The 26,613-nt window shown below is 38.3% G+C and overlaps 2 protein-coding genes across 3 annotated transcripts in view; one reads left to right on the top strand and one right to left on the bottom strand.

Annotated features, from left to right (window-relative positions):
• IRF1 (interferon regulatory factor 1) overlaps nt 1-26,613 on the bottom strand; it is a 218,281-nt gene that overhangs the window by 107,995 nt on the left and 83,673 nt on the right. The gene's annotated exons all lie outside the window — the stretch shown is intronic.
• The window catches only part of ACSL6 (acyl-CoA synthetase long chain family member 6), a 147,562-nt gene continuing 128,584 nt past the window's right edge, over nt 7,636-26,613 (top strand). For both annotated transcript variants that reach the window (XM_053461941.1, XM_053461942.1), the window contains exon 1: nt 7,636-7,749. In XM_053461941.1, coding sequence (XP_053317916.1) covers nt 7,677-7,749 — 73 coding nt within the window. In that variant the 5' untranslated portion in view covers nt 7,636-7,676. The remainder of the gene's footprint in view (nt 7,750-26,613) is intronic.

The raw sequence follows: 26,613 nt of genomic DNA, 5'->3' as shown, positions 1-26,613 counted from the left end.
GCTGGGACCACCCGATCCGGCCGGTGACGTCGCGCGTAATGACGCGATGACGTCACCGCGCAACTTTATTGAAAACTGACAATTGTCAGTTTTCACGGTATGGGGGCATGCTGCTTAGACGCCTGTATCTCAGGCATCTGAGCAGCTACAGACCCCCAACATATACCGTTGGAAAGGTAATCGCCTCACCTTTCCAACGGTATAATGCTTGTAAAAAAAGAATAAAAATTATTATGTTAAAAAAATAAAAATGTACAAAAAAAGTAAAAAAAATGATTTGCGGGTCTGTAAAGGCAGATAAATAAAGATCAAAATTGCCTAGAGACCCCCAAATTAAATTATCTAAACATAAACTGGTTTAACTTTAAAAAAAAAAAAAAAGTTTAAGTATTCTAGCTAAATGATCACTGTGGTAGCCAATGTTACCACAGCGATCATATAGCTATAAAAAGTCACATTCCCTTTTTAAAAATGGCCGATACTAAATTTTAACTCCATGATCCCTTTGATCATGGGGTTAAATTTAGCCAATGGTAGAGGAAGGCAATTTTTGAAATCCAGATGAACTGCAAAAATCAGCCGTATAGCCTGTAGTACGTAAGTAAACCATGTCATCCCTGGAGCCCCTTGCATTTTTACTGCAAAACTTATTTTTGTTGTAAAAGTGATTTTTTTCTCCCTTTACGATCATCTCTTTGGGATTGTAAGGGGAAAGAATGGTGTGTGTGCTTTTGCGAGTGAATGTATGGAAAGTATGGTGTGTGCTTCTGCGAGTGAATGGAGATATGAAAAGCGTGTGAATGGTCAGTAATTAGGGTTGAAGCCTTGACGTGGCATTACTGCTCACGTAAGAAGTTAAATTATGGCACAAAAAGTACATATTTTCAAAAACTACACCCCTCGGCGCATCAAATGAGGGGCTGCGTGTGTTTCTAGGACAAACCTGGAGTGCGCAAGACACAAATGAACATGTCGCTATGGTTAGAAAAAACATATTTTCTAGCCAAAACGACACATTCCATCATTATCTGTGAACTTAACTTTTGTCCTAGAAATACATGTAACCCCTCATTTGAAGCTCCAAGGGGTGTAGTTTCTTGAAATGTGTACTTTATGTACCCTAATTTAACTTCCCAGATGTCTAGACCACCTTAACTTCAGATATGGCAGATTGGAGAATCTTGTTAAAAAATTGTCTTAAAACATTTAGGGGTGATGGCTGCATTTAGACAGCTCTAGACAGCTGGGAAGTTAAATTATGGTACATAAAGTATATATTTTCAGAAACTACACCCCTTGGCGCATCAAATGAGGGGCTGCATGTGTTTCTAGGACAAACCTGGAGTGCGGAAGACATAAATGAACTTGTCGCTTTTAATTTTATTTATTTTTTATTTTTATTTGTGTGATATTAACTTATTTGTTGTGCAAGTCAGATTTGTGATACAAATACAAATAAGACCTCATTTGCTGCGGCTGGGGGTGTAGTTTCTAAAAATATATAGTTTTGTTGGCATATTTTAACATCCCGGGCAGCTAGAGCTGTTTAATTGATGGCAGCCATGCATTAAATTTAAAGATGAATTTTGTGATAGTCTAATAAATTTAACTTTTAGCAATAAAATATTAGAAAAACACAGTCTACTGTTCTCAATGTCTGTTTATTTTAGACCGGCTACCTACTACAAATATTTAGCAACACAGGTTTTGATATTAGAGTTTAGAAAAATAACATTACAAACTAGTTTTTATTGAGTTGGAAGTGAAAAATTACATTTTTTCCCATTTTTGGTTGTATTTTGCAAACCTAATGAGACATACACATATAAAAATGGTATATTTGGAATCTGCTGGGTGTGCTGAAAAAAACAATATATGGTTTGTATAGTTTATTCCCAAGAAATTTACTTGAAACACGTTTAAACGTGAGATGCACCAAAATGCCGAAAACTAGCTTAGCACCAGGGTGTGAAATGGCTTAGCAGCCAAGGGGTTAAAATAAAAACTTATAATTTATATTAAAATGTGCCATTAACACTTTTATCTGTTTATCACAATGGCATTTCACGATTTGCCTTCTTATTTTACTGACATAATAATTAAAGCTATATTTTAACAAGAACCCCAAAAATACCAAAAAGCTTTACTAGTAAATATTCATGTAAACTATTTTTGTCCAGTTATGCACATCTCACCCCCAGCTTGTGCCTCTCTGCCCCAGAAATGCCTTATACCCCCTATATGCTACTCTGCCCCTATATATGCCTTATACCCTCCTATATGTCAGAGATGCCACTGTGCCCCCTTATACCTACTATATGCCGCTCTGTCCCCTGATACGCCTTATAGCCCCCTGATATGCCTTATAGCCCCTATATGCCACCCTGTCCCCTAATATGCCTTTTACCCCTATATGCCACTGAGATGTCACTGAGATGCCACTGTGCCCCCGGATATGCCTATATGCCACTGTGACCCCTGATATGCCTTATAGCCCCTTTATGCCACTGTGCCCCCTGATATGCCTTATAGCCCCTTTATGCCACTGTGCCCCTTGATATGTCTTATGCCCCCTGATATAACAAAAACTGACATCACTAAAATATATGCTTTAATAAATATAGACAAAAAAAATGAATACACAATACAATATAAATATATATAAATATATGGACAATATAAACAATAAATCAAATATTACAGCAATCAAAAAATAAAAAACACAAATTAAACAATGCACGTAATTAATAGATCCGGAAAAAATTCTACCTGCCCCACCAGGGGTTAATATAACAACAGAAGAAACACGGGGCAAATAAGCATCAAAATAAACATAATAGTCCAGGCTTAGCTTACCCAGTGCTGCTTACTTTTCCTGTTTTTCTTCTGTTGATATATTTACCCCTGGTGGGGCAGGTGGAAGTGGCAGTGAAGGGAAGTAGCGGAGGTTGCGCACATCTCGCACTAAAATCCAAATCCCCTGCAGCGCTGCAGGGGACCTGGATCCTGTCACGGACTGGGTCCAAGCTGGTGACTGGAAGGACCCAGCGCGCCCGATGGTTGTATGCAGGAGTCCCGATGCAGCAGTGGAGTCTGGGGCAGGGCCTGGTTGCAGGGTGACCACACTCGCCCAGGCGTTGAGCACCTAGGTTAGTGCAGCCGAACACCAGCGCCCTGATATGGCAGCAGATGTAGTCCAGAACAAAACTAATCCTGCAGGCACCCTGGAGAAGGCATGAAGCATATCACTGAATCACGAGCAGGATGCTGCAGGCTGGGAGAATGGAAGCTAGGCAAAGGTTAATGTAGCAGACACATAACAAGCAAGGGAAAGGGAGACCAGGCAAGAAACATGATATGAGATATACACGAGAAGTGGCTAGAAACATGACATGAATAGCGTAAAGTATAAACAGGCACAAGACAAGGAATAAACATAACCTGACAAGACATACATGTTACAGGGCACAACAAAGGACAGGGAAGAAGGCAAGGAACACAGGGGAAGGAGTGAGGAGCCGGAACCCTTGGACGCTTCTTCCTATAAGCAAGGATAGGACATATTAACTGGGACATGGGGAGAGGAGAGAGGAACCGGAATCCTCAGATGATTCAAGGAAGAAGGGCAAAGGTACATAAAAGACAGACAAACATGAATACAGAAACTAGCCTAGGACTACAAGATAACTATTGGAGATTTCGTCACATGATATGGCCATAGTATGCTTAGCCCACCACTACGCCAAAGTACTCCAATGACGGTGGGTCCTAACGCTAATCCCTGCTGACAAAGATACAAAACAAACCACACATGTAAACCAAACACACAGCACTGAGACATACCTTAGACTGAAGACTGCAGACCGAGACAAACAGAACACACAGGTGGGGCACACCTAATAAAGGAAGCAGAGCTGAAGCAAAGAGCCGGAGCAGAAGCAAGGAATGGAAAATAGAACAAAGCAAAAGGAAATCCAGGAATGGATCAAAGCAAAGCAGAGAAACTACAGCAGGACAGATATGCAGCTCCGCAGCCTGGGCAGAACGTGACAGATCCTCTCTGGTAGCCGGTAGGGGTCTGTGCGATGCGCGCAGACAGCCGCTTCTCCCCTCCACTTCCGTTGGGGCTTCCATTAAGGAAGCCCCACCGGAAGGTCACGTGACGCTGGGTTCAGTAATAGAAGCCCCAGCGGAAGTGGAGGAGAGAAGCGGAAATGGAGGGGAGAAGTGGAGGATGTCTGCGCGTTTTGCACAGACCCTCACCGGGTGGCAGAGAGGATCCAGGTCTCCTGCAGCTTTGCGGGGGATCTGGATTCTAGTGTTATAATCCGATCTCTATTTGAGGTCAGATTATAGAAGTAGGGAAGTTTTTCAGAGCATTTGACAACGATTTTATAATCGATTATTATCGATTTTATCGATTCATTGTTGCAGCCCTAGTTAACATCTCTGGCAGGCTCTTGGTAATAAAAGTTAGGAGATCTAAAACTGATCAGCTTGGTCGCGGTCGTTTTGTGTCTTTGACAGGATAGGTGGCGAGGCCTGTCCGGTTTCTCTGCTGGAATCAATCTTGAGGGTTAAGCCATTGGTTGGGGGACCTTTGTTGTTACATCTGGATGGTCTCCCTCTGACACGCTATCAGTTCTGTATTTAAGCGTTGCCTGTTCTTATCAGGGGTTGATTCTAGGCAGTTCTCCTCTACTCATTCTGCATTGGGGCTGCGACCGAGGCGTATAGGTTTGGTCTCCCTTCTAGTAAGATTCTTACTATTGGTAGATGGGGGTCTAATTGTTTTAGGGAAAAGAAAAAATGTCGGTGCGCTAAGCTAGTCACAGGCTTAAATAATACAAATGTATAATACGAGGCCTACCAAACAGGTGTAAGCATGCTGCAAAAACAGTGTATTGGCTGTACAATGTATACAAGAAACAAAAACTGTCTGCGCTTCTTACCCTAATAAAGTTGGTAACAAATATATAAACATAATATAAATAGGAGGTTTTGGTTATATGAATTGGCCAAAGCATAATTAAGCTCACCCGCCACGTCAAGGCACACTCTCAATAGGGTGAGAACCTACTCTCACCTCCTACATAGTGGGCACACAAAGCAGTTTATACTGCTACCAAAACCTTATTAATGTGTTGGGGGAGGTGCAATTAAACCTCCTCCCTATTAACCCATGGACAGCAAGCTGCAACCAGACTAGTGAGGAGCCAACAACCTCAAATATGTGCAAACTGTACATTGTATTATTTAAGCCTGTGACCAGCTTAGCGCACCGACATTTTTTCTTTTCCCTGTTTGCACATAGGGAGGAGGTTTAATTGCACCTCCCCCAACACATTAATAAGGTTTTGGTAGCAGTATAAACTGCTTTGTGTGCCCACTATGTAGGAGGTGAGAGTAGGTTCTCACCCTATTGAGAGTGTGCCTTGACGTGGCGGGTGAGCTTAATTATGCTTTGGCCAATTCATATAACCAAAACCTCTCATTTATATTATGTTTATATATTTGTTGCCAACTTTATTAGGGTAAGAAGCGCAGACAGTTTTTGTTTTTTGTCTAATTGTTTTAGGCTATATATTTGCCCCCAGTTGTTGCTGTAAATTGTTGTGCCTTTTTTGTAGGCCCTCTGAGATTGGTGTGGATCATCGGACATTCTTATATTTACTGGGCAGCTCGGAGGGCAGAGTCGCGTGTTTACGGCAGGAATTTGGGGTTTCTCGTTTGACAAGGTTTGGATCCGTTGGCGTGGTTTACGGGGTCTTCGTTGTTTTGTTCCAACATCTATTATTTTAGTCATTCACGTGGGCGGAAATGACATTGGTCGGGTTAGGAGCATTTCCTTGATTTATAGGATCAAAGAGGACTTGGCCAGATGTTGTGCTTTTTTTCCTGGTATTAAGCTAGTCTGGTCTGAGATCCTTTCTCATCTAGTGTGGACTAATGATCCTAAGCTAAAGGCATTGGAGAGGTGTCGTAGAAAAATGAATCAAGCTGTATCAAAATTTGTTGTTCGTATAGGTGGTGTGGTGGTTCCCCAAAGGGAGTTGGAGGGTGATAACCGGAATTTTATGTGTAGTGATGGAGTTCATTTAAATCCTATTGGCCTTGACCTTTTTTATCTGGGTCTTCAATCGTGCATTGAAAGGGCGCTGGCCGTGGGAGGGGGGGGCGCTTCCCGGCCTTAAGTGGTCTTTGGTCCGGGTCATGGTGGCGGTCTGGGTCCCCTGATAACATCAGATAACATTGATCATTTTGCCCATAGCGGGCTTGGGCAGCCGTGTCCTGCGGGTGGCTTATGGCACTGGCAGGGCTGGGACTCTTGGTTAATTGGTGGTTGTTTAACTGCCTGTTGGGCCTAGCGCTCAGCAGCTGGCAGGTTGTTTTTCATGGTAAAAGGTTTGGTTGTTCTGCTGGCCTGGGGAATGTGTATATGCATGTTTAATAAAAGCTGTGGCCAAATGCCCTAGCCCACACAGTGGTGTCCAGTGTTTTTATTTCTCATGGGTTATTTGGGGGATGGGGTGTTTGGGTTCTTTCTTTCTTTGGCCTCTTGCTATGGGTCTAAGCAGTCAAGATAATAAAACTTATTTTTAAGTTGTCTAGAGGTTTGGTTAGAAGTGTTTACAGGCAACTCTCTTGAAGTACTCAGGAACAAGTTTTTAAACAACTGAAACACGTACTATTGCACTATAATCATCTTATCTGAAGTACAACAGTCTGTACCCCAAAATAAGAGCCGGGGCATTTCCATCCCTTACGTTCCTTGTGTCAGTGAGTAAGGATGACTCATGGATCTCTTTTCTTGTGTAAAGATGAAAGGTATGGACCTATGTCCAGAGCAGATGTTTCTACTTCACAATGACACTGTAGCACTTACAATAGACTTGAGGCAAAGGTGGCATCCTATGTGAGTACAATGTTTAAGGTTACTTCAGTATGACTGCTAATATTTGTTTATGGAGATGGCAGGCACATAACAGCATAACAGTCCATTGAAACAGTATATAGTGATATACCTCTAGTGAACAGATGCCATTGCTTCCTAATCACACTCAATAACCATAATTTTATATTTACAATTGAAATATTATGATATATATGAATATTAGTTAAATTATCAAAGCAAGTTGCTGGGAGCAGCCATTTTTTCTGAAGCCACCTTGGTATTACATCCATGCAGTAACTTATTAAGCTTTTACTTGATTTACATTCTCATTTAGACATACAATAGACAATCATTTACGAGTTAAAAGGCATAACCACTAAACACATTTTATTGAGAATTGGAGGTACAAGTTTTTTTTAGTTCCTCATCACTTCCTCTTGGGGGTAACAGGACCACTGCGTTTAAGGTTAATTCTTTTGACTTAAGCCCCCTGAGCCTCCACTTTACTTGCAAGTAGCAGGGAAGAGAAGCCAGAAGAGGTTAAATCCGTGAACAAGACACATGCTGGTGCTTTCACTGCAGCAGGAGTGGCCATTGCAAGGGGATGCATCATCATCTGCTTTAAGAAAGCAGGAGGTCCCAGTAGAAAGGAAGCTAAAAATACTGCCCTACTGCATGCTACCAAAGGGATCAACTAATGTGCGTTTGTGATCACGCCTGCTGCTGACTGCAGTGACTCCGCTGCGGTGCTTTAGCTGCCCCCCTTTCTCTAGAGTGGTCCATGTTGCAGCCAGCACAAGGAGACATGCTTACATTCCTTATAGTGTCTGGAGGCTCTATCTGGTTGCTGATGGGTAAGTAAATGCTTCACCTCCAGGCACCTGAACCCTTCATCTTCAGTGTCCTAGTATTAAATCTATATATTTTATATGTTGGAATGGGCAGACTGCAAGGTGATGTCGGTGGTTATTGTAAGATTGCAGAGCTGGTATACTGCAGGTTCATGTTCAGATTCTGATATTCGTATATGTGCTGATTATATATATGTGTGTATATATATATATATATATGTGTATATATATATATGTGTGTGTATATATATATATATATATGTGTGTATATATATATGTGTGTGTGTATATATATATATATATTTTTTTTTACAATCATTTTTTCTGTCTTGTAGGCAAGAGCACAAACCATAGTATTTTATCGATGTGTGCACGGGATTCATGAAGCCTTTGCAAACCTTGTATTCTCATGCGAATACCCTAAAAGCATGTGTCACGTTACACTGGTGCTGTTTGAAACTGCATCACTGAGCATTTTCTGCTCTGCAAGAGAAGGGATGCGCAGCACTAAATCTGTTTGAGGCTTAGCTCTTTAATCCAGATCCAAACTTTTGTAATTATTGTTTTAACATAAGGTTATGTGGCAGGTTGTCTCCTTATCTATATTTGATATTTAATCTTATCTACTATTGTCTACTATTATGTCTTATTTATAAACATAAATACATTATATATACACACAATTTACATATGCACAGGGACACTGCTGTTTAATTATTAAGATTATTGTGAAATTGGCACCTATTTGTGCAGGTATAAAAGTCAAACTTATTTATGAAATAATCAGCCAATAAAGAAGTCATTAGACCACATAATGTTAGGTATAAGAAAAAAAAATAAATTATTTGGAATATTTGTAAATTATCATCATCATCTTTTATTTTTATAGTCTACAGATTCTGCAGAGCAGTACAGTGTTTAAGCAGAGTAAGGGAGATTCCTTGTTGTTAGATGTCATTATCTAGCACATATTACTTGCTATATCAAGTATATTAATAAGTAATGTCATATTACTAGGCACATGCTGTCAAGCAATATCTGCATGATATTTTGCCATTTATTTTGCCCTTGTAATTTACATTAACCAGGTTACAACATCATATACGCACAGTATATGGCTACAATTTGTATAGGGCCTAAAGCAGGGCTATATTTACTACTATATTTTTTTACTTGGGTTAACGGTATAGCTTGGTTTTCAGTAGAGAAATTTGCCATATTTTCTTCTATTTATTTTTTACATTTTGACTTTATCCTAGACATCTTAAGGTCATTTGTGATTTATCCCCAATTTATTTTATGGTGGCTTACTGTTCCCAGAAAGCAGAACATAATTTGTCTTCTTGACCCAGAAAATAGTGTAAGGGCTTATTGTTGTGTAATAACAAATCTCAACTTCATTCATAACTACTTCAAACTTTCTTAAAGTCTTAAGCCTTGCTTATGAAACAGAATTATTTCACCAACCTCTTTCAGTATTATAATAATGTCAAGTTTGTAGCGAATGGCAAGTTATAGCAAAAATAAATAGTGGCATAGGGGGGTTAAGCGTGGCATATAGGGGGATATAAAGCATTTCTGGTGGGCAGAGTGGCATATAAGGGGTTTTAGGCAAATCTGGGGGCAGTTGTGCATAACTAGGGCAGAGTGGCAAATAAAAGGAAATAAAAACAAAAACATTTTTTCAATCGTAGTTTTTCTTAAAATAGCTTACATGTCTTATAATCAGGGTTGTCTTATAATTGAGCAAATATGGTATATATATATATATATATATATATATATCAGTAACAATTCGCAGTGCATACATTTAAAGGGTATGACAAAATATTGACAGACTAAGACAATTCGATACATCAGGTAAAATAGACACTAATTCTAGTGGGGATGGGGTCTAGGAAGAAATAAAACCATAGAACTGGTTTTAGCTGAAAAGATTTTACACTTTTATGAAGAAGTGGATTTGGAGGTTTGTGGAATTGGGAGGGTGAAAGCTGAAGGTTAGATGGAAGTGAGTCCTGTAGGTATAAGTCAGGTTTTGTAAGCGGTACAAAGAAGAGGCGATAACGAAGAAGGATAGCCTTAGTCAATGGGAGGATCAAGAAGGCTTGAGAAAGGCATTATTTTGTCATGAGAGAAGAAATGTATAGGGGAACAGTATCTTGGAGTGCTTTGTATGTATCTTACATACAATATAGGGAGCCAATGAAGGGCTTCACAAAGTGAGTTAGCAGAAGAAGAGTGTTTTGTAAGGAAAATAAGGCTAACAGCAGCATTTTAAATTACAGTAGAGAGGGTCAAGACAGAAAAATACCAATCAGACTGGTGTTGCAATATTAGAGGTGGAAGATGCTTTTTAGTTGAGAAAAGTTTAGCAGATATTTAGCAGATATGAGAAATGTTTCTTAGATGCAAGCATATAACACAATATTTGATTTTAAGATTTATACATATTTAAATATGCAGGTAAACAGTTTCAGTTTACAAAACAAAAAGTCACTTGGTATATTTTTTCACAGCAAAAAACTCCAACATTTTATATGGTCAATAAAATGTTTTCAGTGTTAATTAAAAAGATTCAGTGTAATTACAAAGAGATTTTTGACATGTAAGAATTATCATCCCATCTACTGTGTCCATAGTACCTTAGGCTTTATTATCTAGTAATCTATGCAGAACCCATGCATTAAATGAATCTAAGGTTTGTGATTTACTAAACAATACATTTGTAAATTAAAATCTATAAATTGTTTTTGTTAAGTAATTTCATTTTACCACATTTGTAACAGCTGCTTGGAAATGTAGCTGCTGTGGCGTCTCCCCAAGTGGCCTCCTTATAAGTGGCTATGTAAGATTTACACTGGAGTTAAACAGGAGGGAACCGACATACCAGGTACCATTGCAGAAAGCGGCTACAACACCATCGGAACCAGATCAACTTATCCCCATCCAAGCAGCCCCCTCCTATTGTCTCACTTCCCCCTCAACCACCGGCTAGATTGTAAGCTCGCAAGAGCAGGGCCCTCGTCGCCTTTTGTATCAGTTTGTTATTGTATGTGTTTTTGTATGTGACATTTTTCTGCTGACTGTAACAGCGCTGCAGAATCTGCCGGCGCTTTATAAACAAATGTAATGTAAATGTAAAGTAATGTAATGTAAAGTGCTGGTGTTACATAAATAAATTGAATGTGATACATTTAATATATGTATAGTAAGCTTGCAAATAGTCCATCCCTATAAATGAATTGTCGACGGTGCAAAAATGCAGTTTTACTCCATGCCTGTATACCCCAGGGCCTTGTTGAAAAAGCCTGCATATTGCACATGCTGCAACTCCATATTGATGGGGGTTTTCATTTAGTATAACCATTAAGGGGATTATTGAACCCACTCTTCTTTTAATATTTATTTGTCAAGTGTGTGTCTACTTAACAGTTACACTAGAATTTAATGTGGTGCCTGGGATTTAATATTTAATTTTTTTTAGAAAGGTTTAAAGGTTTATTCCGCTCACATATTGATAATAGTTTTGTTTAAGCAGGAGTGGTTGTGGTCTCCTAATCATTTGTATCCTATCCTCCACAGAGACTGGGTATGATTAAGGGCAGAATTTAAATTAAAAAAGCAGGTCATATACCTTGCAATTTTTACGACTGTACTAGCTGCTTGGATTAGACATAGAAACAAAATATTATACTCCACAAAGTTATGTGGAAACTAGAAGGGGCTCAGCCTGTCTTACGTAGGCCAATCAATTGTCAAAATTTGTCAGGTCCAATTTTTACCCCCATAACAACCAATGTAATTATTCAATCAGCAGGATATGTTCATTGGTTGCCATGGAATAAGACTACTTTTACACTTTTGCATTGTGGCCATTTTTTTTATACCTAATATGTATTCGGAAGACACTCAATCTAAAATGTTGTTTACATCACAACCTAGCCTCACAGTTCATACATTGTTTTGGGATTCCAGCACACCTACTTACATCTTAACTAATAGTGTTTAGAGGAGAGGTGTATTTATTGTTCTGAGCTATTTAGAATTAATGTTCCTTTAAATCGTATGTGATTGAAATAGGTCAAATAGGGTCACTCATATATGGAAATATGTAGTTTGTACTGCAGTTCAGGTGATAAACGCACTCGTTGTTGAACCTACATAGAACACAGGAGACAAACGCATTGTATGTCATTTTACCTTATGTCATTATTTCTTTGTACTATAAAATACTGATGTGTCACGTATATATGAAATAAGCCAATTAATGTTTAGTATTTTGTACAGACTATGTTCTATAGTCTTTTAGTTTTAAGAAAGGTGATTGAAAGCCCAACGGAGGTACAGGCTGACAGGCACAACAAGGGTTAAAAACATTGTTGAATAACGTCTGCATCCATTGGCTTTGCTTGTGTCAGCATCTTGAGTGGTTACTTTGCATGCAGCATTGGCAGTAGATTATTGAAGTGCTTTATGGATTTTTGCTATTCTTGGCATATTTTTCTGCTGTTCTTTAGCTTCTGAATATTATATGTACGTGGCTGCAAGTCTAAGACCTTAACACTTGAGGTTAATACATGAATTATAAATATATCTATATCTATATATATATATATATATATACAATAACAAAAGTTATGGTGGGTAAACGTGATGGAAAACCGTGGTAGAAGGCTTCACCGAAATGAAAATTCTGGACCGAAACCGACAATTCAAGAGTCACTTGTCCGAAACCGAACCGAAACCAAAAATGACCCCCCCCTTAAAAAATAAAAATAACCACACATTAAAAGTAAGTAACACACCAAAATGGGACAAACAAAATGCAATAACAATATATATATATATATATATATATATATATATATATATATATATATATATATATATTGTTAACAGCAATCCCACTGCTATCATGCCCAGGCAACCAGTACATGCTGGAACCTGGGTATGATGGGAGTGTGATTTCAATAACAATATTACTTATATCATTGTTAGCAGTAATCACACTCCTATCATGCAAAGTCAGCCAGTACAATGCTGGAATCTAGGTATGCCTGGGCATGATAGTAGTGTGATTGCTGTTAACAATCATATATATATCAATGCATTTTTTGTCCAATTTTGGTGTGTTACTTTTAATAAAAATGGTTAACACACCAAAAAATAAAATCAATAACGATAGTATATATATATATATATATATATATATAATGTCTAATAGCAATCACACTCCTATCATGCCCAGGCAGCCAGCACATTCTAGAACCTGGGCATGATAGAAGTGTGATTACAGGCTCCCTTTGCAGTGGCGACTCTAGAAACAATATATAGGGGGGGCACATAAGATACCACAGTCAAAACTGGGAGGGGGCATTAATATTTTTCACCATTAAATCATACCACTGAAAAAACACATATATATACACTGCTTAAAATAATAAAGGGGATATTTCCTCCCCAACGTGATGACGTGACGCACGGACGTCCACGCGTCTTGGTGTGAGTAGGGAGGGGGGAGAGGAGGAGGAGGAGGAGGACGCCGGCTGTAACTTCAACAGCTTCCCCGCGTCTTTGAAGTCTCCGAAGTTTGAAGCTCCCATCCTCCGCCGGCATTGCTGAGCATTACTGAGCCGGAACAGCGAACGAGCGGCTGCATCACAAGCATAAGCTGTAAATTGCAAGCTGTCATACGAGACCGGGTAAGGCTCCTGAAACGTGTAGCCTAACCACTTTACGACACCTGAACTGAAGCGGCCAAACTGCTCGGGGAATATCCACAGAATCTTGTGGAATGTTCGCTCTGCCTGAAGAGCTTCCGGAGGAGAGAACAAACTCTCTTTTTACAGAAGGCTTATCAGACCAGTCTTGATTTGACACGCTGTGGTGAGCTTTAGTTCTTCCTCCTTAAAGCTGTTAATGCCTATGAATCTCAAGTTTTGTGCTCATAAATAAGTTATTTTGGAAACTCAAATATAAACTCAAATACAAATATATTCTACACAAACTTAAGCCTTAAAATAAGGACACGTGAGGACTTTTGACTCGCAGATTTATTTAAGTAGCAGCCTATACACTATATTATATATATATATATTTTTTTCTTTTTTTTTTTTTTTTTTTTGTTTTTTTGTTGAATAATCTATCCTAAAGAAAATGCCTCCCAAAAAGGATAAAGACAAAAAAAAAGAGAAACTAGAAAGGAGCAAACCAATAAATATTTTTTGCTCTCCCAAATTACTTCCATACTCTACTGACCATAGACGTTCATTATCAGGCGAACTGAAGGATACAGCGCCTGTAAGTAATATGGAGCTAACACATTCAGACGCACCTATTCCCCCCCACACTGAGACACAGCAGCAGATTTCACAGGATTTTATTAGAGACTTGATGGAGGGGTTCTATAAAAAAATTAAACAGGATCTGGTGGATAACCTTGCCCAGATCAGAACCGAGGTCTCTCAAGCTGCTGAAGTCCTAGTGAAGCATGACAAAATCATTACAAGCTTACAAGATGATAACAAAACTTTACATAACATAAAAGGAACTTGAAGTAAAAATTTCAGATATAGAAGACAGGTCTCGAAGAAAAAATATGAGGCTAAGAGGCATTCCGGATGCATTACAAAATCAGGCTCTGGAACACTTTTTGCAAAAATTTTTTTTGACCTTTATTTCATCAGAGGAATTGGGCCTACACCCATTCGAACGATTCCATAGGCTGCGCAAACCTAAAGCCCAAGCCCAAGAAGCCTCCTATCCAGCAGATGTTATTGTAAGGTTTTCAAGCTTCTATCTTAAAAATCGCATCACACAGGAACTCAGAAAAGATAAACCAAGAATGGATCAATTTAAAGAAATTCAAGTTTTTCAAGATCTCTCTCAAGCGACAAGAACTGCTAGGAAATCCTTCCAAGAACTCACACAAATTCTTAGGAAAAAATCAATACGCTACAGATGGGGATTTCCAATAGCATTAAATATTTATTATGAAGATAATGTATACCAACTCAAGGATCCGGCTTCCCTCAGAGAAAAGATGCTCCACTGGGGATTATTAGAAAGCTAAACAGAGAGCATTTAACTTTTCATTTTTTTTTTTTATTTTTTTTTTATTATTTTTTTTTTTTTTTTTTTTTTTTGTTTGTTTTGTTTGTTTTATCTACTTAACTCTTAACATTCTCAACTAATTTTTATAATCTTTATACCTCACAATTTAGACCCTGAGTCTTTATATCTGAGTAAGGGACTCACTTATAATCCTTTTTTTTTTTTTTTCTCTTCTTTTCTATATATCTATACATGTCTTGTTTCTCACATAATACACGATTGTGAAAGTTCAAATGATTTTTTACACTTCATTTATTTTTTACACACATTTAACTAAATAGGTAATTATCTAACGTCTCACTATGATATATATATATATTATATTACATTTAAAGATTTTTTTTTTTTTTTTTTTTTTTTTTTTTTTAAACTTATAAGGGGAGCAACAAATATACACTTATAAACTTCCACACCCACACTCATCTCTTATTTCATATAATTCATGACACTTAATTATTATTATATATATATTTTTATTTTTTTATTACACATTTTTTACATAATTTTAACTAGTTTTTCACTTCACTTAGTTAACACATATTTATATTTATACTTACATAATAATAATTTTTTTTTTTTTTTTTTTTTTTTTTTTTTTTTTTACACTTTTAACTGTCTGTTATTCTATGAGTCCTCTCTTCCTTCTAGAATATTGGTATACCTACATTACGCTGAGTTGAGGAGTTATGGGATATTTCGAACTTATTCATCGTTACAAACGTATTAATATGTGATTTTTCTAAGCATCGATGCATTAAGTACCTGACTGCCTGTTATTACTTAAACTGAAAAATACAACACTAAGCTTTGATCTGTTTAGATACAGGCCACCAGGCATATTTTGTCACACATATTATTGTTAAATTCTTTTTTTTTTTTTTTTTTTTTAATATCTATATATATACTCTTTCTTTAGTATAACTTGAGTATACAGTTTGGATCTAACCATCCCACTATGAGCTTCTGTAAGACAGTAGTAGGATCTTACTCTTGTACAATCGTATATGGGTGATCGTCCCCAGCACAGAATATATTGATAGAAATTAGTTAATTTTGGGCAGATTAAAGGGGTCCCAAAAGCTATACTTAGAGACGATTCGGAACATATTATGTTGAAACTTACGAATCTGGTTAGTTCTCGATATGCGTGATTTTTTCATATATATATATATATTTTTTTTTTTTTCTTCTACTATTACTATTGAATACATAGCTCAAGGGGTTGTCCATACTGAATGGCATACTGTGAGATGTGGTATGATATAATCTGAATATTATGTCCTGACTTGACCATGTGTTCATCTAGAATGTTATATTGTGGTGATGCTATGATGCAATTTGAATATCACGCTTTGATTTGTTTACATAGCGTGAACTTAGCACGTCATTAAGAATCTGTATGATATGTATTGAGCTCTTTGAATGGCACACTGTGAGGTGCTTCACGATACAATCTGAATATTAAGTCTTGACCGGACCCTATGTGCATTCAGATTGTTATACTGAGGAGATGCTATGATGTAACTTGAATATTATGCTTTACTTGTTTATATAGTCTGAATTTAGGTAGACCAATTTTTTTTTTTTATTTATTTATTTATTTTTTTTATTTTATTTATTTATTTATTTATTTTTTTCTTTTTAATATTTAATTACCTCCTCTCTCTCCCTTCCTCCCTACATAACTCCTGTGGTGGAAACAGGAACTTTTAGAGTCAGCAACATAATTAGTTCGCTTGAACTCTAGAGAAGATGAATGTATGTGATGATTGTTTTGTAAAATTGAAATATGAAAGAGGGAGGAGAGAAACATCAGGGGCAACATACCACTTTCTATGACCATTAGGGTCTTTACCCTAAACGCCCAGGGACTGAATTCTCCGCAAAAAAGAAGTGCTTTATTTAAATCGTTACAAGATAATAATATTGATCTTGCTTTTATCCAAGAAACTCACTGGATTAAACCACCTACCTCCTTATGGAAATTTAAAAAATACCCCTATATTTATGCGGCCAATTTAATAGGTGTAAAAAAGAAAAGGGGAGTGGCAATAATTTTTTCGAAACAACTTAAAATAGACCTTATATATGAGGAGGCAGACCCCAATGGACGCTTCCTGATATTAATAGTTAAAATTAACGACATTACGTTTACACTAGTTAATGTCTATGCCCCAAACAGGATTTCGGTTCGTTTCTTGGACAATCTTATTACTAAAATAGACTCCCTTCAGATAGGGACCCTCTTACTAGGTGGGGATTTCAATTCTGTTCAGGATCCCAAGTTAGACCGTAGTCATTTTAAGCATCACACTAAAAAACATACAAATACATCTTATGGGATTCAAGATTTTTTATTAAGAAATTCTTTGTTTGATTGCTGGCGTACTATTCACCCATTAGAGAGAGATTACACCTTTTTTTCAAACATGCATCAAACGTACTCGCGAATTGACTTTTTTTTGACAAAAGCAAATTCTCTGAAAATGGTGAAGGACTCCAAGATAGGAAATATTACTTGGTCGGACCATGCGCCAGTTTTCTTAGATATAACTAACAATCCCGACTATAAAATAAGAAATAAATGGAGACTAAACGAATCCTTACTTAGAAACACAACAATTTCAGATGAATTGTTACAGGAGGTTAAACAATTTTGTCAGACAAATGACAATGGGGAAGTATCAGATCCTACTCTTTGGTGCGCTTTTAAGGCATACATGAGAGGCGTTTTGATAAGAATAGGCACTAGAGAGAAGAAACGGAGGGGCTCTACGTTGACAGAACTTCACATAAAATTAGCCGAGTTAGAGAGAATTAATAAAAATAACATGGACCTTCCCTTGCTTCATCAGATAAAATTTATTAGAAAGGAAATTGTAACTAAAGAACAGGAAAAAATTAATTGGATGCTTTTACAATTATGCCAGAAATGGTACTATTCTAGCAATAGGGTAGGAAAAATATTATCTAACAAACTTAAAGCTAAACAAAAAACTGAAACTATAAAAAAAATTATAGTTGGAAATAATCATTTTCTTACCCCTAAAGCTATATCTAACGCTTTTGCTAATTATTATAAAACCTTATATAATCTTCCTGAGGTCTCACAGTCGGACCTGGAAATAAACAAATTTTTACAGAATTTAAAGCTTCCAAAAATTTCGAATTCACAAACACAATTTCTAAACCAACCTTTTTCATTATTAGAAATTAATAAGTCTATAAAAGAAATGAAATTAGGCAAGGCTCCTGGCCCAGACGGATTTTCTTCTCTTTTTTATACATCACTACAGCATATGATTGCCCCGCTATTACTGCGAGTATTTTCCTCTTTTTCTTTAAAGGCACAACTACCGGCAGAACTTCTTCAAGCGGCAATAATCCCAATCCCCAAGGAAGGCAAGGACCCAAGCTCAACACTTAACTATAGACCTATCTCTCTAATCAATTTAGATATCAAGATTTATTCTAAAATTTTAGCTCAGAGACTAAAACAAGTGATACCACATATCATTAATAAGGATCAGACAGGATTTGTGGAAGGCAGAAGTCCTACGGACAATACCCGTAAGATTTTAAACCTTATACATAAGGCTAATTCTCTTCGAATTAAGTCTGCTTTTTTGGCGCTTGACGCCGAAAAAGCTTTTGACCGGGTTAACTGGAGATACTTAGAAGCGGTGCTCATAAAATATGGTATCGTAGGAACATTCAAAAATTACATCATGAACCTCTACACTAATCCAACTGCTAAAGTGGTCGGTCACTTACTGGACTCAGATTGGTTCCCTATAAGGAACGGAACCCGCCAAGGATGCCCACTAGCCCCTTTACTTTATATCCTTAGTATAGAGCCTCTTGCGGAATTAGTGAGACAATCGTCCGATATATTTGGCATACAAATTAACTCAGAGTCTTTTAAAATCTCTCTTTATGCAGATGACGTTATTCTGTCAATGACGAACTTAGATTCTTCTCTTCCTGCACTTTTTAAAATATTAGATAAATATGGTTTAATTTCTAACTACAAAATTAATCTTGGCAAAACGCAACTCATCACGACTTGTTTTACGCAAGACGAAATAACTGAGCTTGGGTCTCTGTGTTCACTCGATTGGAATTCCCAAATTATAGACTATCTCGGAATCTATATTACAAAAGAACTTCCTTTGCTTATTAATTGTAATTACAAAAATCTAATTGATAAAATAAAAGCACAGCTCTCAAGGTGGAAAAATCTAGAAATCTCTTGGCTTGGCCGAACTCATTTAATAAACGGATACTTAATTCCTAAAATTCTCTATTTTTTTAGAACAATCCCTTTGAGAGTTCACACCTCTATCTTGAAATGTATTCAGCAAACCATCGACCATTTTATTTGGCAGCAGAAAAGACCAAGGATAACAAATAACATTTTAACTAAGAAACCAAATAAAGGGGGAATATCCTACCCGAGTATTAACAAACTTCATGATGCTACAATGTTGACCCATTATTTGGCTTGGGATAAAAAATCTAATAATTCCCCAAGATGGTTATATATAGAGGAATCAGACATGGGCCACGAGGAACTATATCTTCTCTTTTGGGCTGACACACTTCGATTGAAAGATATAAAAATCTTGAATCCCATAATATATGACACACTTAAAACATTGCTTAAACTCAAACGAAGTATGGGGATAAAAAGATCTCTTATGCCCTCTACTCCAATCGAGGCTATTCGTTATTTTATTAGAGATATAGATCTGACCAGATGGCAAGGATGCGGTATTTCCTGCATTGGTAACTTGTTAAACCAAGATACCATTGTGCCCTTTCCCCAGATATGCAAATCTTTTTCTCTACCACCATCTGAATTATTCTCTTTTTTGAGGATTAAAAATCTTATTAATCAGGTGGGAATCGATAGGAATCCGGAAGTAGAACATTGGCTAACAACTCACAAAAAAAAGAAACAAATCTCAAGTTCAACTAAACTTTTATTAATTATGCAAAAAGATGAGAAAGATCCACCAATCCTGAAGTGGGAAAGTGAGCTAGGTTTCGAGTTTTCCTTGGATCAATGGCGTCAGGCCTTGGTTCTCATAAGAAAGCACGTTCACTCAATAAATTTAATAGAGATTTATATTAAGATAATTTATAGATGGTACCTGGTTCCAACTAGACTCAATAAAATCAGTAGTACACATTCAAACAGATGTTGGCGGTGTCTCTCCCACATGGGCACATTTGCCCATATCTGGTGGGAGTGCCCGCAACTACTAAACTTGAGATATAACCTCTTGCAACTACTTGGCTCACTTCTCCACTTTCAGGACCAACTAGACCCACAGATGTTTCTTTTCCATTTGGGACTTGAGAAATACCATTTAAATCATAGAATTTTAATTATCCATGTACTTATGGCCGCAAAAATATGCATTGCTAGAAACTGGAGACAGGCAGGCCTATTTGACTGGGGATCAGTTATTAATCAAACTAATCATCAGTACTTAATGGAAAGAGGATACTATATTAAAATCAACAAGCTTTCTAAATTCGATAATATCTGGCTACCCTGGAAACACTTTCGAGACACTGATCCAGAAAATATTTGAAATTCTCTACCTGAGGTTTAATTTCTTTACTTCCCTTGCTTTTTTTTTTTTTTTTTTCCTTTTTTTTTTCCCCTGGGCGGACGTTATACTATACTGCACTATGATCTACTTTATGATTAATAGCTAGCTCCTAGATGCTTCTCATTGTCTCCCATGTATGACTGCCTGTTGGATGAATGTTATGGGTGGTGTTGTGATTGGCAACTACTTGCCACAGTTACAGCTTATATTAGATAATATGCTGTAATTTATTCTCTGCTTTTTTTTTTCTTTTATTCGGTTCGGGTAGCAGTCTACTGTTTTCTGTTTATAAAATTCTTAAATAATCATATATCTTACGGTAGAACGGAACATAATAATGAATGGATGCATTGTTCGTTTTGAATAAGTGTTTAATTGCTTATAATTCCATTCAAGAATGTATTTCTTTTTCCTTTTTTCTTTTTTTTTGACATTGTAATACCCTACCGATGTATTCTAAATCTGAGAACATAAAGTATAAAATATTTAAATAAAATAAAAAAAAAAAAAAAAAAAAAATAATAAAGGGAACACTAAGATTACACATCGTAGATCTGAATGAATGAACTAATCGTATGACATACGTTCCTCTTTACATAGTTGAATGTGCTGACAATAAAATCACACAAAAATTCTCAATGGAAATCAAATGTATCAGCCCATGGAGGTCTGGATATGGAGTCACACTCAAAATCAAAATGGAAAACCACACTACAGGCTAATCCAACTTTGATGTAATGTCCTTAAAACAAGTCACAATGAGGCTCAGTAGTGTGTGTGGCCTCCACGTGCCCATATGACCTCCCTACAACGCCTGGGCATGCTCCTGATGAGGTTGCGGATGGTCTCCTGAGTGATGTCCTCCCAGACCTGGACTAAAGCATCCGCCAACTCCTGGACAGTCTGTGGTGCAACGTGGCATTGGTGGATGGAGCGAGACATGATGTCCCAGATGTGCTCAATCGGATTCAGGTCTGGGGAACGGGCGGGCCAGTCCATAGCATCAATGCCTTCCTCTTGCAGGAACTGCTGACACACTCCAGCCACATGAGGTCTAGCATTGTCTTGCATTAGGAGGAACCCAGGGCCAACCACACCAGCATATGGTCTCACAAGGGGTCAGAGTATCTCATCTCCGTACCGAATGGCAGTCAGGCTAATTCTAGCAAGCACATGGAAGGCTGTGTGGCCCCCCAAAGAAATGCCACCCCACACCATTACTGACCCACTGCCAAACCAGTCATGCTGGAGGATGTTGCAGGCAGCAGAATGTTCTCCACGGCGTCTCCAGGCTCTGTCACATGTGCTCAGTGTGAACCTGCTTTCATCTGTGAAGAGCACAGGGCGCCAGTGGCGAATATGTCAATCCTGGTGTTCACTGGCAAATGCCAAACGTCCTGCACGGTGTTAGGCTGTAAGCACAACTCCCACCTGTGGACGTAGGGCCCTCATACCACCCTCATGGAGTCTGTTTCTGACCGTTTGAGTGGACACATGCACATTTGTGGCCTGCTGGAGGCCATTTTGCAGGGCTCTGGCAGTGCTCCTCCTGCTCCTCCTTGCACAAAGGCGGAGGTAGCGGTCCTGCTGCTGGGTCGTTGCCCTCCTACGGCCTCCGCCTGTCTCCTGGTAGCGCCTCCATGCTCTGGACACTACGCTGACAGACACAGCAAACCTTCTTGCCACAGCTCGCATTGATGTGCCATCCTGGATGAGCTGCACTACCTGAGCCATTTGTGTGGATTGTAGACTCTGTCTCATGCTACCACTAGAGTGAAAGCACCACCAGCATTCAAAAGTGACCAAAACAGCAGCCAGGAAGCATAGGAACTGAGAAGTGGTCTGTGGTCACCACCTGCAGAACCACTCCTTTATTGGGGGTGTCTTGCTAATTGCCTATAATTTCCACCTCTTGTCTGTTCCATTTGCACAACAGCATGTGAAATTGATTGTCCATCAGTGTTGCTTCCTGAGTGGACAGTGTGATTTCACAGAAGTGTGATTGACTTTGCGTTACATTGTGTTGTTTAACCCCTTAATGACCTTTGCCGGTTCAGGACCGTCATGACATAACGGTCACTAAATTACCTTTGACGGTCCTGAACTGTCAAAAAATTAAATAAGCTTAGAAAGTGATGAACGATCACTTTCTTCGCTTAAACGGCGTTACTGTAATGCCTCGATGTCGAGGCATTCAGCAAGGCCGAGATCGGCATCGGGGGCCATGTCTGGCCCCTCCCCGGGGCGTCAACAGCCGCCATACATTGTATGGCGGAGGACGCCCGTTTTAAAAGCGTTTAGGAGGCGATCAACGATCAACGAATGCCTCAACGAATGCCTCGATCAGGAGGCATCCAGCGACACCAAACACTTACCTCTGGATGGGCTGTGACCGCTCCGGAGAGCGGTCACAGCCGCAGCTGCCGGTGATCTTCGCCATCAGCAAGATGGCGGCCACCCTGTAAAAAAAAACAATCAAGTTTTAAAAGTCCGCTAGATGGTCTCCAGACCCTCTAGAGAACTCTGGCTCCACTTGCAGGTTGAATACAGGTACTGCATTCAACCATGCAAGTCAATGGAGCCCAGCTTTCTAATCACAATGTGAGTAGTAAAATATTCAAAAAATAAAAAAAAATGGAAAAAAAAATGTGCTAACATTTAAAAATAATTATGCAGTGATGTCACTAGATGAACCATCCAGTACCAGCAAAATGTGTAAAAAAATATAAAAAAAAAGTATTAAAAAATAAAATAAAAAAATAAAGTTTATTATTTTGAGCAAGTGAGATAACAGAAGCGAATAACCAATACAGCAATAATAACATATCAGACAATTGATAAGTCTACTCCTATTCAAATATGTCCAGTAATAGCAACAACAAAAAAGATTGCACTAGAAATCCCTTGTTTCTAACTCACACAGCTACACAGCAGTATGTACAATGCATATGAAACAGACTATCCAATCCATTAATCATGGCAAGTCCTATGACATCTCCACCCTGATTAATGAATTGGTGTGTATGCATCCTACATACTGTCGGGCTACATGTGGCATGCTATTTCTGCACCACGTGGAACATGTGTGTCCCTGGAAACATGTTACATGCTTGCAACAGTCAAATAAATAAAAGCAACTTAAAAATAGCTATAGAATTGAAAATGTAAGGCCAAAAAATAACAAAGTTTGGGAAAAAAATATCTAAATCAGCTGTAATTTAAGTAACCCCATTTTTTCCTGATGTTATCTATTTTGTAGACCTGATGTGCTCCTAGGAAGCCTGCTGCCCCTTGCCACATTTACCCCTCAGCTGACCTGTAGCCCCTTGTCACACTTGCCACTCTGCTCACCTGCAGCCCCTTGCCACACTTTCCCTCTACTCACCTGCAGCCCTTTGCCATACTTGCCCCTGCTGCCCCTTGCCACATTTGCTCTTGTGTTGACCGGCTGCCACACTTGCCCCACCTGCTCACTTGAAGCCCCTGCTGCCCTTCAGCATTTTGTCACATTTGTCTCTTGCTCACCTGCAGCCCTTGCCACACTTGCTCCCTGTTCATCTGCTGCCACACTTCCCCCCTCCCAGAGAAATTAGTATAGGCAGAGCACCTCCTTGGAGGTAAGGTAATTTTATAAGATCTGAAGATAGACAGATCTATAAAATTTGGCAGAATGAAGCAAAGCAAAGAAAGTTATAAGAGCTGCCAAATCACACGCAGAAGAGAGAATTGCCCTGTCAGTAAAAAAGGGAGCTAAAACATTTTTTTTAGATATAAAGATGAGAAAAGGAAAGTAAAACACAGATTAGTTAGATTAAAAACAAAAGAAGGAATGTATGCAGAAGAATTTTGGTTCAGTTTTTACAACGGAAAATGAGGGAATGGGACCTCAGTTCGGAAAAAAAGACTGAGTAATTTGAAATATGTGAGTTTATCGAGGCAGATGTTCTACTTCAGTTGTTTAAGGTAAAGACAAATAAGTCAATGGGGCCTGATGGGATACACCCCAAGTTATTAAGAGAGCTTGGTGGTGTACTAGCAAAACCGTTAACTGATTTATATAACAAATAATTGGTAACGGGAGTCTTCCAAGGGGATTGGATTAGCAAATGTTGAGCCCATTCGCAAAAAAGGCAGTAGGGAGGAGTCGGGCAACTAAATTCCGGGTCCTGGGTAGCCTCAATCCTCATTGTCCCGGAATGAGGAGTCTGAGTGAAGGACTTCTCAATTCTCCTGATTGCCTGAGAGTTCAGAAACCTCTCCTGATAGGCTGAGTCCCTCCTTCACACCAACTCAGAGTAAGCTGCAGCCAGCACCAGGTATGTGTGTTTGACTCTATGTGTGTGCCTGTGTTTGTCAGTGGGGTACCTCAGGGATCTGTACTCTGACCCATTCTCTTTAATATTTTTATTAGTGATATTGCAGAAGGTCTTGATGGAAATGTATGTCTTTTTGCTGATGATACATACATTTGCAACAGGGCTGATGTTCCTGGAGCGAGATGCCAAATTGCAAATGATTTAGGTAAACTTGAAAAATGGTCAGAGCTGTGGCAACTGGTATTTAATGTGGATAAATTTAAAATAATGCATCCAGGGCATAAAAACCCAAGGACAGAATATAGAATATTTGATACTGTCCTAACCTCGATGCGAGGAAAGGGATTTAGGGGTAATTATTTCTGAGGATTTAAAGGTACGTAGACAATGCAGTAGAGCAGCAGAAAATTCTAGCAGAATGATTGATTGTATAGCAAGAGGTATTAGCAGTAGAAAGAGGGAAGTGCTCATGCCGTGGCACGGATCACTGGTGAGACCTCACTTGGAGTATTGTGTACAGTACTGGAGACCGTATCTCCAGAAGGATATAGAAATGTTGGAGAAAGTTCAGAGAAGGGCTACTGAAATGGTTAATGTATTACAGGATAAACCTTACCAGGACAGGTTCAACTATGTTGTCTCCTACCTCTCCAGCACCAAGAATAAGAATGCTGCCGCTCTTTCTTGTCATAAAGAGAGTATCTCTACACCAGTAATACTTGCTAACTATATCTTGGCCATCATACGTACCCAAATCCTGGCCACTCTAAATTCCGCTCCTCCTGAAAAACCTAGCAGTATGTGCTTTGTATCAGAAACAATGTGCCGTAAGTGAATTGGAGTATCTGAGGTTTTTTAATACGCTTCACAGCTAAGCCTTAATTTCCCTCAAGCAAAAATTGCTGATACCTTTTTTTTTACTTGTGCATTTTGTGATAAATTCTTTACTATTCACTCCCCTGTCCCGACCTCACTTCCTTCATTCAAAATGAATGCTGTCAAAAAAGGGAGGATTTGGGAAGGTATGAAATATTTCTTCAAAAGTGTATTTAAGCAACACTAATACACTATCATGTATCATTTGATAACCATTAATTGTTCTCTTTTGTGGATGCTTCTTTAAAGAATTTATACTGCACAGGATTGGTGTCCTAAATGAATCCTAATCCAAACCTTAACAGATCTGTCCTTTATTTGTTTTATTGAAGGAGTAATAACAAAAACAGAAACTTTTAAGAATATTTCCATCTAACAATTAACGATTCATGGCAAAATTCTGAACAAGGTAAAGTTTAACTTGATTAAATAATCACTAGGAATGATGATCCCACCACAGAATAAAGTTAAAGTGTTAAATACAGCAGAATAAGAGGACTCCATGCTTTGATTTGTTTAAACTATTAATTGATTCCAAAATTAGTCACAATGTACTACAAATCATTACCTTACACAATTGTACCCTAAAATTCTGTGTAGATGGCACTGCAGATATAACTGCATATGACATTCTCTAATAAAAAAAGAGGATTACTGTGGATTAAGGCCAGGCAGATGAAAAGCATGACAAAAAAAAGTGATCGTAGGCTATTTTAGGTCAGTACTGACAGTACTGTCATAATTAAGTGCAGTGATGGCATGCTTCGTTGTTATTTATTGATTTATAGAGCACCATCATATTCCGCAGAGCTGTACAATGGGTAGACATGTAGTGCATAACATAACAATTTGACTTGGTGAAGGGGGCCCTTGTCAGACCCCATTCAGGCTGCGGAGCTGCTTATCTCTAGTTTCCCCTGTCTCGCTACAGTTCC

This window comes from Spea bombifrons, chromosome 4 (genome assembly GCF_027358695.1).
Source record: "Spea bombifrons isolate aSpeBom1 chromosome 4, aSpeBom1.2.pri, whole genome shotgun sequence".
Lineage (NCBI taxonomy): Eukaryota > Metazoa > Chordata > Amphibia > Anura > Pelobatidae > Spea > Spea bombifrons.
The sequence above is the reverse complement of the archived record's forward strand: the minus strand, read 5'-3'. Positions and strand labels throughout refer to the sequence as shown.